At 40.3% G+C, this 15022-nt stretch overlaps 1 protein-coding gene across 4 annotated transcripts in view; it reads right to left on the minus strand.

The window, feature by feature from the left end:
• BICD1 (BICD cargo adaptor 1) overlaps positions 1 to 15022 on the minus strand; it is a 286396-nt gene that overhangs the window by 154705 nt on the left and 116669 nt on the right. For all 4 annotated transcript variants that reach the window (XM_021706842.1, XM_008073743.1, XM_008073744.2 and 1 more), the window contains exon 2: positions 12150 to 12362. In XM_021706842.1, the coding sequence (XP_021562517.1) occupies positions 12150 to 12362 (213 nt within the window). The remainder of the gene's footprint in view (positions 1 to 12149; positions 12363 to 15022) is intronic.

A 15022-nucleotide genomic window follows, 5' to 3' on the forward strand; every position in this document is an offset into this window, starting at 1 on the left:
ACCTCAGCCTCCCAAAGGCGTGGGATTACAGGCTGAGCCACCGAGTCCGGCTCCCACTTGAGTTCTATCCAAGACTTTCCATGATGGATGGGGCCATGAGAAACTGCAGCCCCTGCCACTGTCCTATCCTGGGCTCATGGAACTTCCAGTCAGTGGCCACGATATTCCCTCCGCTCCTACAACTGAAGCCAAAATTGCAGAAGCAGTTGCCAACACCTATTGCAACCCAGACAACCCATACAACATCTACATGTCCATGAACCAGCCTCTGCCACCTCCCTACAGCCCCTGGAAGATAAGAAGACTCAATAGCCCCCTACCACCCTCATTGGTCTTTCTTACTCCTCCCCTCGGGGCAGCATCTGAGATTGGGAGAGGTGAAGACAGGGCCTTGCTCCTCCTCCAGGTCTAACTATAAACAGTTACCAGCAACTGGTGGCCTCTGGAGAGGTGCCTCCCAGCTTTTCATGCTACCTCAGAGTCCAGGGCACTGTTCAGCTGTGCTTCTCTCTCACCATCTCTGGGGCTCTTCTCAGAAGCACAGGGTGTTTTTTTGTTCTTTTTTGCTGTTGTTCTTTTGTTTTGTTTTGTTCTTTTTTCGCTCTACTAATTTCTCCTCATATGGTCACCTCCTCCACTGCAGTTCAGCTCCCTCAGTCTGGCAACCACCTTCCAACCTTGTGAGCTCCGTCAGACTAGCCCTGTCTCTTCCCTGTAGCCCCTGCAAGTCCCTACTCACACACCCTCGCCTGGTCTGTGCCTAGCCTGAAAGGCAACCATCCCAGGGACCGTGAGCCCACATTCCATTCCCAGCCAGCCTCCAGGCCCAGTCACACTTACCTTCTCTTCCCTGCCCTCTGCCATTCTGTCACCACTTCTGTGTAACTTTTTGGAGCTTAAACACAAAAAGCTCCAGGGGCTGGGTGGCACCAGGAACAAGGCCACTGCCACTGGGGAGGAAGCTCACCCTCTCCCCTTCCCTGCAAGTGTTTCTGGGATATCTTTCTCTTTGTCTTTTCTCCTCTGTCTTCTCTCTAGAAGGGGCTTCTCAGCTGGAACAGAAGAATGCATGTCTGTCCCATTATGCCAGCTGGGAACTGGTCGGGAGGCTGGGAATAAGGACCTCTGATGCCTGGGGCCTGACCCAGGCCCATGTGCAGCCCATGACCTCCTGCCAGTCCCTCAGCCTGCCCTCTCCCTTCAAGCTTCATGCCTGATGGGTGAAATGCCCCTGGGTTTAATACAAATTTCTCTCATTTGTTCCTAAACTGTGAAGTGAGGAGATGGTTATTTAAAGAGAATTCCCTACTTATTTGACTGAAAAAAATCCAGTTAATATATTAATATAAAATTTAAAAATTAGCCCATACCTCTACATGTAAAATTATAAAGCTTTTAGAGGAAAATATAAGGAGAAAAACTTTATGGCCTGGAGATAGGAAAGAATTTTTATACCTCGCACCAAAAGTATGATACATAAAAATTTTTTGATACATTAGACTCTATCAAAATGAAAAATTTTTTGCTCTTCAAAAGACACTTTTAAGAGAATAAAAAGACAAGCTGCATCCTGGAAGAAAATATTTACAAATTATATATCAACAAAGGACTTGTGTCTAGAATACATAAAGAGTTCTTAAAACTTATCTGAGAAAAGAAACAACCCAATTAGAAATGGGCAAATGCCTGAAACAGACACTTTATCAAAGAGAATATAAGAATGGCAAATAAGCACATGAAACGATGCTCAATAGGCTCAGCCTCGAGAGAAATGCAAAATAAAACCACAATAAAATGTCACCACACACCTATTAGAATGGCTAAAATTAAATATATATTTCTAACCGGGCTCGGTGGCTCAGCCTGTAATCCCGCGCCTTTGGGAGGCTGAGGTGAGTGGATTGCCTGAGGCCGCGGGTTCGAGACCTGCCTGGGCAATTTGGCGAGACCTCATCTCTAAAATAAATCAAAAAATTAGCTGGGCGTGGTAGTGCGTACCTGTAGTTCCAGCTACTTGGAAGGCTGAGGCGGAAGGATCACCGGAGCCCAGCAGGCAAGGCTGCGGTGGCTGGGAGTGGCCACTACACTGCAGTCTGGGTGACAGAATGACCATCCTCAAAAAAAAAAAAATATAAATATATATATATATATAAAAAATATATTTTATATAAACATACAACATCTATATTTCATATAAACATATAATATTATGTATTTTCTATAATATATAACATATATTTATATAAATATGTATTATATAGTTATATGTTATATAATAAATATATTATGTATATATTGGATATAGGTAATACCAAGAGCTGAAGAGAATAGGAGCAACAGCAACTCTTAAACATTGCTAGTGGGAAAGGAAAATGGTATAGGCACTAGAAAAAATTTAAACATACATTTATATAACCAAGCATTCCTATTCTCCTCAGTATTTGCCCTAGAGAAATGAAAACTTCACAAAAAACATAAATGTACATCCATGCTTATAGAAGCTCTATTCATAATCACCAAAATCTGAAAATAACCCAAATGTTTTTCAGTGGGTGAACTGGTTAACACAACCACAGAACACTCATACAGTGGAATAATACTCAACAATAAAAAAGAACAAACTACTAACACACGCAACAACTTAGACGAATCTCAGTGGCATTACGCTTAGAGAAAAAGCCCAATCTCAAAAGGTTACATGCTGTGATTCCACTTATGTGACAATTCTGAAAAGAAAAAATACTATAGTGATAGAAAATAGTTTGTTGTTTATCAGAGGTTGGGACAGGGAAGAGTCTGACTACAAAGAATAGCACAGACCGAGGAAGGTTTCTCAAGTGGGGAAACCAGTTTTCATCCTAATTTTAACACGTATGAATCTACATACGTGTTAAAATTCAGAGACTCATAAACACAAAAAATTATATGAGCCTATATTGCAAATGAATCCTTACAAACCCATTTTTGTATCTTATTTTTCCCAAAGACACAATCACATCACAACTACTCAAAAATGAATTGTCTCAACTTTGCTTTCAAATTCCCACTGACATTAATAGAAATATTTATTTACTGTAGCCCAGCAAGTGTTGATAAGAACTTTTCAACCAAAAGAAATAAAGTTCTCTGTATTTTTGTGGAATCAATAATCAACAGACCAATGAGTGGGCACGAACATGGGCAAGAGCAGGGATTCTCTGAGTCAGAAGGCCTGGTTTTAGATTCTAGCCTGATGACATACTAGACAAGTTGTTCACCCTCTCTTTGCCTCACCTGTAAAGGGAGGATATGTACTGCAAGTTCGTTGAGAGAATTAAATGAGATAATGAATGTAGTGCAGTGCTGAGTATCATACTTGGCAGAAGCTCTCAACAGATGTTAGCTTTATTATCAGTTATGTAAATCAGTTAAAAAACAATGACACTGCTTGGTGCATGGCATCATTCCAGAGAGGTGTGGGGTCGTTCCTAACAAGCATGGAGATCAAAAGACACGCGGGGGTCACATCAGGGAAATCGTCAGCTTTCCAGCTATACCCAAGTCATGCCTTTACAGAAATGTCAGTTTCATTTAGCTATGCGTAAATACAGCTCCCTACAACCAATTATTCAGCCACGAACATCAGAGAATATAAGAATCACTTTGCTACTTATTGGATTCATCAAATAATTCAATTTCTTCCCAATGATTCAGGTCGTCAGTAAGCACATTAGATGTGGCACTGAGTAATAATGCAGAGACTCTTCCAAGAACTAGCAGGGTATGAAGGAGTGCCTAGAGAGAGGAAGAGTACCCAGAGGGCACTCTTCTCCCAAACTACTGGCTTGTAAATACATGTTCAGTTTATTCTTTTGGGGTCAGGATATTAGTCATTACTTCTTGCTACTGTCAGATGGAGCTGAGGCCTCTCATTCTACTCAAACACATCTTATTTATTCCTTCTGTCTTCCTATGTGTGAATAAGAGTGATAGCCAAATTTTGAAACAATAAATAACATTTACAAAATCTTCTATCTGTTACAAAACACTTCTGTCAAAAAATATCTTGTTCTAGTCTTATAAAATCATGGTCAATAGGACAGGTGTTATTACAATGTTCATATGAGAAATAAAAACTTTAATCATGCAACTGAAAAAGTGGCCAAACTAAGACCTAAATGCAGATTTCCTGATCTCTAATTCTACACTATGACCAATCCACCCATGTATCATGTGTCAAATACAGGTATATATCATTTTATTGCATGTCACCTTTATCATGTATTGGAGACATTCCTTTAAAAAAAAAAATTGAAAGTTTGTGGCAACCCTGCTTTGAGTATGACTATTGGAGCCATTTTTCCAATAACATATCCTCACTTCATGTATCTGTGTCACATTTTGGTAATTCTTACAATATTCCAAACTTTGTCATTATTATTAAATCTGCTATGTTGATATAAACCATATGCATATAAGATGGAAAACTTAATCAATAAATGTGTGTCTTGACTGCCCCATTGATTTGCCATTACCCCATCTCTCTCCCTCTCTTCGGACCTTCCTGTTCCCTGAGACACAACAATATTGAAATTACTTACAGTTAATTACTATACAGTGGCCTCTAATTATTCAAGTAAAAGGAAGAGTCTCATGTCTCTCACTTTAAATCAAAAGCTAGAAGATTAAGCTTAGTGAAGAAGGCATGTCCAAAGTCGAAACAAGGTACAAGCTAGGCCTCTTGCTCCAAAGTGAGCCAAGTTGTGAATGTAAAGGAAAAGTTCCTAAAGGAAACTGACAGTGCCACTCCTGTGAACACATGCGTGATAAGAAATCAAAACAGCCTTACTGCTGATATGGTGAAAGTTGAGTGGTCTGGGTAGAAGATCGAACCAGACACAACATCCCCTTAAGCCAAAGCATAATGCAGAGCAAGGCCCTACTTAACTCACTTCAATTCTCTGAAGACCAAGATAGGTGAGTAAGCTGCAGAAGAAGAGTCTGATGCTAGCAGAGGTTGGTTCACGCAGTTTAAGGAAAGAAGCCATCTCCTATCATAATATGAAAGTACAAGGTGAAGCAGCAAGTGCTGATGGAGAAGCTGCAGCAAGTTATCCAGAAGAACTTAACCTTCAGATCACTGACAAAGGTGCCTACACTGAGCAACAGGTCTTCAATATAGACAAAACAGCATTATAGAAGAATCCTTACAGAAGAAGAATTTTTAAAAAACAAAAAAACAAATTTATTTCTCACAGTTCTGGAAACTGGAAGTCTAAGATCAAAGTACCAGAAGATTAAGTGTCTGATGGCATCTTGTTGTGACATCCTCTGAAGAGGAGGAACACCGTGTCCACACATGGTGGCAAGGAGGGAAAAGCAAAAAGGCCTAGCTAATTCCCTCTGGCCCTTTTATAAAGTCTCTAATCCCATTCACCTCCTAATGGCCTTACTTCTTAATATATCACACTGACAATTAAGTTTCAACACATGAATTTGTTGATACATTCAAGGGTGACACATTCAGACCAAAGCAGTTATTGTTCTAAAGCTTCACATATTTTGCCAGAAATTTCATTAGCTTGTGGCAAGGTTTAGAAGAACCTTGTGCACTTAGCAGTTACAGTGACATGGCTGAGGGTGTGTACATCAATGCCAGTGTTCCTGAGTTCAGATCGTAGCTTGTTACCTGGTATCCACGTGCTCTGAATAAGTGATTTGACCTCTCTTTGATTCATGTGCCCCATCAGTAAAATAGGATGCTATAATAATAGAATATGCCTCAATAGAGTCGTTAGAAAGATTCAGCAAGTAAGTGCATGTAAAATATGTAGAACAGTGTCTGGCAGTCAAGAAATATTAAGCTATTTGCACTTTAAAGTATAGGCTTAATCTCTTTTTTTTTTCTTCTGTAGCTTTATCTGATATAGGGAAATCCAAGTTATCACTGCCATTATTTTGAAAACATAAACATTAAAAAACTATTGATTAGTCTTTTTAGAACTTTTTACCCAAACCATCTTCCCTTTAGTCTTTCCTGCCACTAGATTAACCTTCCAAAAAATACCTTTTTTTTTTTTTTTGAGTTGGAGTCTCACTCTGTCGCCCAGACTGGAGTGCAGTGGCCACTCCCGGCCACCGCAGCCTCAACCTGCTGGGCTCCGGCGATCCTTCCGCCTCAGCCTTCCGAGTAGCTGAAATTAACAGGCATGCACTACCACTCCCGGCTGATTTTTTTTATTTATTGTAGAGATGAGGTCTCGCTGCCCAGGCGGGTCTCGAAACCGCAGGCTCAGGCAATCCGCTCAATGAACTCTCCCTGCTCTAAAACATTCAGGAACTTTTGTCTAATGCAGCATTTCCCAAAGTGGATACTCTGTGGCACACTAGTGTTCTACAAGATGCTATGAGATGTTCCTTTCAAAAAAAGAATTGTGATTCACTAATTTTGAAAAGCGGTAAGTTAATGGACTGCAATTACATTTGTAAAGTAAGCAGTACCAAGATAAGTTCTACTGGCCTTTACGTCTGTCAGGTGCAGGGTATTTTCCTTTATTCACAAGCTGGGCAATAACAATTTTTGTAAAGGAATTCCTCCATGACATAAGCACCCAATGTGGTGGTATAAAACATCTGTGATTTTTTTTAAACTTCTTTTTTTTAAAGATGTGGGGTACAATTCAGGATTAGATATACAAATAGTCATTGTATAGGTAAAGTTTGGGCCTCCCTTTGGTCTCTACTAAGAGTTAAGAATTCATTTTATAACTCCATTCTTCTGCATTACACTTGAAGAGGTCTTTTTTTTTTTTTTTTTTTTTGAGTTGGAGTCTCACTCTGTCGCCCAGACTGGAGTGCAGTGGCTGCTCCCGGCCACGGCAGCCTCGACCTGCTGGGCTCCGGCGATCCTTCCGCCTCAGCCTTCCAAGTAGCTGGAACTACAGGTGCGCGCTACCACGCCCAGCTAATTTTTGATTCATTGTAGAGACGAGGTCTTGCCAAGTTGCCTGGACAGGTCTCAAACCCGCAGGCTCAGGCCATCCACTCGCTTCGGCCTCCCAAGGTGCTGGGATTACAGGCTGAGCCACCGAGCCCAGCCAAAGGAGTCTTTCTTATGTGACCTCGTATTTACTACACACAAGTAAATAGCAATTCTGGTTAGGAATACTGTACAATTTCTTTCTACACCTGTAAATATTGCAGTTAATTCTGACATATCTTACATTTCAGACACTAACAACTGAGAGCATTAAGTAGTGTTAAGTTTCATTGCCTATTTTATGATTTCATCAATGTGGATTTCAGTTTAATTTAGCTCAAAATAAGTGCTCAATAAATATTGTCCAAATAAGCCTATTTAGACTATCTTCTAGTATGTTAGAACTATAGGTTGGAGAAAGAAAACTGAAATTCAAACCTGTTTACTAAATATCAGCTTTGACACTACACTAATCTATTTTCTTTATGCGCTCAACAAAATGATGCTGGGTCAAGAGAATGCAGAGATTTTTCCTCTCTGTCTACTATTTACCCCGTAGGATTAATCCTACCTTGGTTGAGATTAACTCTTAATTTAGTTCTTTGATTTGAGTGATAATTTTTTTCTTTGTACTGCCAGTACTTCTAAAAATTATTGAAAGTAGTTTTACCATGAAAGACACATATATAATAAAACTGTTTACAAGTAAGAAGAATTAGATTTAAAAACCCAGGTTCACATCTTACAGTTAAACATAGCCCTGGAGCTTCTTCACAATCAAGGCAGAAATACTGTTTCCTACTACATGATTCATATCACAATTAAGAATGCGTTAGGTGATAAATTCAAAGAGATACCTATCTAAAGCTTCTTTAACCTAAGAATATAATCAACATAATGGGTTATACCTTCAACAATCTTTTTTTTTCTGAGTCAGAGTCTCACTCTATCAATCAGACTGGAGTGCAGTAGCACGCTCACGGCCCCTGCAGCCTCGACCTGCTGGGCTCAAACAATCCTTCTGCCTCAGTCTTCTAACTAGCTGGAACTACAGGTGCATGCCACCATGCCTGCTAATTTTTTGATTTATTGTAGAGACAAAGTCTCACCAAGTTGCCCGGGCTGGTCTCGAACCACTAGGCTCATACAATCCTCTCACCTCTGCCTCCCAAAGTGCTGAAATTACAGGCATAAGCCACTGTACCCACCTTCAACAATCTTTTTATGGAGGATGCAGAAAATTATTAACAATGAGAGCTTATGTTTATTATGTATGAGCACTCTATATCAATATAATCTTAAAATATATTTCATAAATACAATGAAGCTAATACTAAAACTTTTAGCAGAGCTGAGACTAGAATATTGATTTTCTAATACCTAATTCAGTAATTTTTTCATTTTCCACTATACTACCCTTGTACTACCATATATGGAAGAAAATTTGACCTTGGAATTTTACACACACACACACACACACACACACACACACACACAGAGAAAAAGCATCCATATTGCACATAACACATACACACACACACCCCTTCACCATGACCAACAATCCTACTGAAACGAGATGATTCCTGAATAAAATGAAAAAAAGAGATTATTTCAGTAAGTAAAAATGATTGCATTAATTAAATTATCAAAATTACACAGCACGTGTCCTGCTGATTTATTAAATTTGAGATTGGTTATTCTTGTCTATTTCTCATGACCCATCATGTCATGATTGTTCTAAGTTACATGATCTCTCTTCCAGTCACTATGCATCAGCCAATGCAAACAGTACAAAAATAAAATAAGATTAAGCCTACGATAAAAGCAAATCTGAGATTTCAGTTTAATATCAGCCATCAAAAGTGTGTATCAATAGAACAAAAAAATAGATTTTGTCCTTGTCTCCTCGTATAACATGTATTCAGCTCTAAATGCTAATAATAATTGCCTTAGGTACATCAAAACATGAAAACTAGATGAAAAATAGTCGCCTCAGAGGTATAGTAATACCACTAGCTTTCAGCCCATCAGAAAGAACATTAACAAATACTGTGTTGGCACACTAAGAAGACAAGGAAACATACTTTTTTCTTTTAGTTACCTGAGAAGTCTGAATAAACAGGCATAGACAAAACTGTAAAAATATACTAATTTGGATGTAACAAGTTATTCTCTTACTGCAAATCAACTATTGAAGATGCATAGAAATTGACAGATTATAACCAGATGATTTATTAAGATCATGATATTTATAGCAATTCCTAAATTGTGAGCCTTATGATCCTCCATTCCTCAGCTTCGAGCAGGTCAGCAAAATCTAAATCAGTAGTTCTTAAAACATGGTTTCCAGAGCAGCATTCCCAGCATCACTTGGGAATTAGTTAGAAATGCAAATTCTTGAGTCTGACCTAGACCTAGACCTACTGAATCAGATCCCTAGAATGGGGCCCAGGGTTTGTGTTGAGATGAGTTCTCCACGCGATTCTGATGTGCCCTAAAGTTTAAGAACTGATCTGAATGACGGGTCCTCTAAGACTGTTTCCTTTGCTGCCTCAGTTCATTCCTAACCTATATTCTCATTCTTTTTTATTTTTTGAGTGGGATTCTCACTCTGTCACCCAGGGCAGGAGGGCAGTGGCACGCTTCCGGCTCCTGGCCACCGTAGCCTCAACCTGCTGGACTCAGGCGATCCTTCTGCCTCAGGCTTCCATAGCTGGAACTACAGGCATGCGCCATCATATCCGGCTAATTTTTTGATTTATTGCAGAAATGAGTTCTCGCCAAGTTGCCCAGGCTGGACTCGAACCCACATGTTCAGGCAATCCTCTCACCTTGGCCTCCCAAAGTGCTGGGATTATAGGCATGAGCCACCGCGCCCAGCCTCTCATTCTTAATTAATTCCTGCCACTCATCATCAATATACAAACTGGAATTACCCTCAGGCACGGCTGTGCCAGTGAGGATGCTCCATCAATCACCACTGCCTTGACCCACACAGAAAGCCTCTGTGGATTCCCTGCCCCATTCTCACCGTTGCTGCCCTTTCCTCAGCTACAGCTGCCATGCACAGTGGGGACGTGCAGCTTTCAGAGGAGCCATTCAACTGACCATCAAGCCTGCGTGACTCACCGGTCGCATTTCTCCTCCATAAACTGCCTACATGCATGTGCACACCGTCCACATGTTGCCCCAGCCATGCCCTCTCTGCTAGCTTGCACAAACCCTCCTGCTCATGGTCACTGAGGCTGCCCCCTGCGATGTTCAGTGCCTTGCTTTATCCAGAATGGTGGGCTATGGCGCTACAAAACCCTGTGTTCACTTCTGCAGTGGACTCTGGTCTCATAGGGAAGCCTGACTGTGGAAGGGTGAACGGCAGCTCCTTAGGAGGAAGAGGAGGGTCTAGTACCCCAAGGGGTCAGCAAGTGATGGCCAAAAGCCAGCACATACAGGTGCATAAAGTGAGAACTGAAGAGCAGATTTGTTTTCAGCAGCTGTTCACATCGGAGGGAAAGGGGATACCCTGGTGTCCTGAAAACTGCCTGATGTTCTTCCTAGTACCCAACACCACCTTCCGCTTGGCTGGCTCCTTTCTCTGTCTCCACAGGTCATATTGCTGTATTTGGGCAAATCCAACGACAACGAGGTAAGCAACACAGAAATCTTGCTGTCAATACACATTTAGTTCACTGTAATACAGACATGTGCAAATGTAAATTATAAAATTTCAATCAATAGTGGACAACTTATATTTCATAATAATAGAACTCTATTTGCAATATGTCACTTAGTTCAAGTGAAGAATATTAATGGATTGCTACTCTTAGATTTTACAATATTGAACAATTTTTCATCCTGTATTTTTCTACTGCTAAAATGCTCAATTAATGAGCCCACCAGTTGTGGGTCTGTCAATCACGACTGCCTTGGCATAGGAGTCAGAGGGCATCTGCTACTCTTCCATCGCTTTCGTATTTTAAAAAATGGAGGGAATGGTTCAATATAAAGTTTCCAAAAATGCTCTTAGTAGAGTTTGATAGATGAAGCTGCTTTGGGCTATCTCTGCTCCCAGCATCACTGCTCCAAATACAGAATGACTCATTCAGACTGAAAATGAAATAGTACCTGATGCTGCCTTGGAAAAGCTGATGAGAAATAGTTCAGTGAACACTCACAGACTGACAGACATCCCCTGACCTACTTCACACCAGTTTAAATGTGCTACCTTTCTCTATAACCAAAAAAACAGTTTAAAAATCTGCATTGCCAGACTCGAAGAACCCTCAGAACACTCCCCTGAGATCTCGTTTCCAGGGAGAAGTATCCTGAGCTAACACTACTGTCATTTTGAATTAGTGCTGATATAGAGCATTACAGCCAACCATTCTCCACATTGTATTAAATCAGGTAATGTGGGACAATGTGCTAAGGTTGCTATATTTTGTTAACACCATTGCAGAAATAACAAGGCCAATTCCCAAGTACTCAATACATGAAAACTTTCATTTGTAAAAAACAAAGGCTAGGTGTGGTGAGTCAGTCACACCTGTAATTCCAGCACTTTCGGAGGTCGAGGCGGGAGGATTGCTTGAGCCCTGGAGTTTGAGGCCAGCCTGGACAATGCAATGAGACCCTGTCACTGCAAAAAATAAAAAGATCGCCGGGCATGGTGGCACAAGCCTGTAGTACCAGCTACTTGAGAGGCTAAGGCAGAAAGATCACTTGAGCCCAGGGGGCTAAGGCTGTGGTGAGCCACGATTGTGCCACTGCACTCTAGCCTGGGTGATCTTTCTGCCTTAGCCTCTCAAGTAGCTGGTACTACAGGCTTGTGCCACCATGCCCGACTGATCTTTTTATTTTTTGCAGAGAGGGGGTCTTACTGCATTGACCAGGCTGGCCTCAAACTCCTGGGCTCAAGCAATCCTCCCAACTTGACCTCCAAAAGAGACCCTGACTCAAAAAAAAAAAAAAAAAGAGAAAGAAAGAAAAACTTACAAGAAAAAAGTTCATCTCAGAACAAGATAGCTGACATTTCACTAGAAAAAGTAGAAAAAATGCTAGCATCGGTATTATGTGCTTCTCGCTTAGTACAGATCTCTGATTAGAGCATAATTGTTATTCCTCACTTTCACAGAGAGAACTTTATCTTATTTTTCTCTCCCACAAATCTTTCCCAGGGAATTTGATTGTTTACCTCCTTCAGATCCTGCACAACAGCTGTGAGTCTCTCATTTTCTGCCTGTACATTGGTGACAACAGCCCGGCTCTGTTTCAGCTCGTTCTGCATCTCCAAGATCTTCCCCAGATAGTAAGCCTCCTTTGATGCTGACTCCTGCAGAAGCGTTTCCTCCCGAGTCTCTCCATCCTCAGCAACTTTCCGGTGGATGGAAAAGGATTGCCCAAATGCCTGCAGAGTATTTGGAAAGAAAGAGTGTATGATGAAATGCACCATGGCACTACTAACGAACCTAGAAAAATATTTTGTTCTGCTGGATGTAAGAAAAGCTACTCTTCAAGACCTCCAGAGGCAAAAAAATACACATTTTATAACAGCTTATTGATGCTTAAAATAATTCAAGTAATAAGGAAAAATAAAAAAAGTAACATCTTGCAAAAAAAATACTGAGTTAAAGAAAACTTGAAAAACATTGTTGCTTGCTTTATATTATCTTTTTTTAGACAAATTCTATCAAAAAATACAGTTTAGTATTAATGAGTCCATCAAATTCATGTTGTCACCTTCATTCTAAAAAAAATGAAAATAACTCAGTGGCTCACGCCTATAATCCCAACACTTTGAGAGGCCAAGGCAGAAAGATTGCTTGAGCCTAGGAGTTAGAGAACAACCTTGACAACATATGGAGACCCCATCTCTACAAAAAAATTTGCCGGGCATGTCGGTACAAGCCCATATAGTCTTAGCTACTGGGGAGACTGAGGTGGGGGGATTGCTTGAACCCAGGAGTTGAGGCTGCGGTGAACTGTGTCGTGGCATTGTACTCCAACCTGGGTGACAAAGGAAGACCGTGACTCAATTAATAAATAAACAACAACAAAAAAATACAATAAAATTCCGCAAATATTTTACAAAAAAGAAAATAATAGTTTGATTTCTTTCTAATACATTAACAGTAAAGATAGATCAATTATAAATAGTACCCTTAAGAGATGAAATTATCAAACAGCATTCAAAGTATCCAGCACCATAAAAAGACATTGAAATGTTATCTCTGTATAAGAACATATATATAGCCGGGCTCGGTGGCTCAGCCTGTAATCCCACGCCTTTGGGAGGCTGAAGTGAGTGGATTTCCTGAGCCCGCGGGTTCGAGACCCGCCTGGGCAACTTGGTGAGACCTCATCTCTACAATAAATCAAAAATTAGCCAGGCATGGTAGTGCGCGCCTGTAGTTCCAGCTATTTGGAAGGCTGAGGGGGAAGGATCGCCGGAGCCCAGGAGCTCGAGGCTGCGGTGGCCGAGAGCGTGCACTGCACTCCAGCCTGGGCGACAGAGTGAGACTCCAACTCAAAAAAAAAAAGAACATATATATGTGTTTCTTTATTTGTGCAAAAAGAAATACAGGAAAATAAACCAGAAACAAATGAAACTGGTTGTCTACAGGGGTAGAAAAAAATGGGGTAATGAAATGTGCCAGAGGAAAGGAGGGGTTTTGACACGTTTCTGATGTATCTTTTCATATTGTTCTGACTCAGAACTATTGTCGTAGTTCATGCACCCTCAAGTAAATAGTAATTAAAATCAACCTCTATGTGTAGGGGAAACCCCAAATGGAACACAAAAAGTAACACAAGAAGGCAGCTGTATTACAATGAACTACAGGGCCACAACGAAAGGAGTAGAAAGAAAATATCTGACCGGAGTAATTTTGAAAAGCAGTATTTTTACCATATACTGTAAGACTGAAGACAAAAAGAACTGTACCCAAACATATTGTTTAGTCGGTGAGGATGTTTCTCAAAGGGATTATTGGGATTGCAATTCAGAAATTTCTTTACACATACACTAGGGTTGACCTATGTCTAGATATGTCGTGGATAATGCAAGCCAGGTTGCTCACCGTTGAAGAAAGAGTTACAAGTCGAGAAAGAGAAAAATCTAGAACAAAACTAATGAAATTGTGTTGTAATTGGAAAGATCAGGATAAACTTATTATTCTTAGTAAGTAGATAAATATTCACAGATATATAGATACAGAGAGAGAGAGAGAGATATTCATGTATGTATATATACCTACACAAACTTCCTAGCTCTGTCAGTTGAGACAATCTAGAAGAAACGACAGAACAGTAGGAATGAACACACCCAGCAGCCAGATTCTGTTTCTAAATATCAATCTCCAATTTAAAAACAAAAACATAGAGCTCTTTGGAGAAATGACAGATTCTAAGGCTGGAGCAAGGTAAGCTTGACACATCTTGTGCTGCCAAAGAGTAAAGAAATGTTTTTTTAAAAATGATGGAGATATGTAAAAAGGTCACAGAAGCCCTCCTGAAGGGGCGCCAAGTGGCCAAACTGATAATTTGAGAGGAAAAAAAACAATTCTAGTAATAAATTATTTATCTACATTGATATAATAACTGAATAAATAGGAGAAGAAAGAACAGCTCTTCCTTACAGAATTCTAATAATACAGAAGGAATGATGGAAATAAAATATGTCAGCATTTAGTAAACACTAAGTAACAATTGTTACAGGTAAGTAACAACTGTTACAAGTAACAATTCTTACCTGTAATGGAATCCAAAATTAATGGATAAAAGTAGCATTCCTTTTTTTTTCCCCCCAGAAAGCAGGATTTATTGAGAGGACAGAAAATCTCCCACATTGGGAGAGGACACGAAGGGGCTGGCCCCAGTAGCATTCTCATCAAAAATGCAAAAGTTGATTCTTATCATAAGAAAACATCAGACAAACCCCAACTGGGGGATATTTCACAAAATGATTGATCAGGACTATTCAAAAGTAATCCCGCGGTTTGGGAGGCTGAGGTGAGTGGACTGCCTGAGCCCGCAGGTTCGAGACCCGCCTGGGCAACTTGGTGAGAC

Source organism: Carlito syrichta, unplaced genomic scaffold (genome assembly GCF_000164805.1).
Source record: "Carlito syrichta isolate Samal-C Ts95f unplaced genomic scaffold, Tarsius_syrichta-2.0.1 Scaffold316039, whole genome shotgun sequence".
Lineage (NCBI taxonomy): Eukaryota > Metazoa > Chordata > Mammalia > Primates > Tarsiidae > Carlito > Carlito syrichta.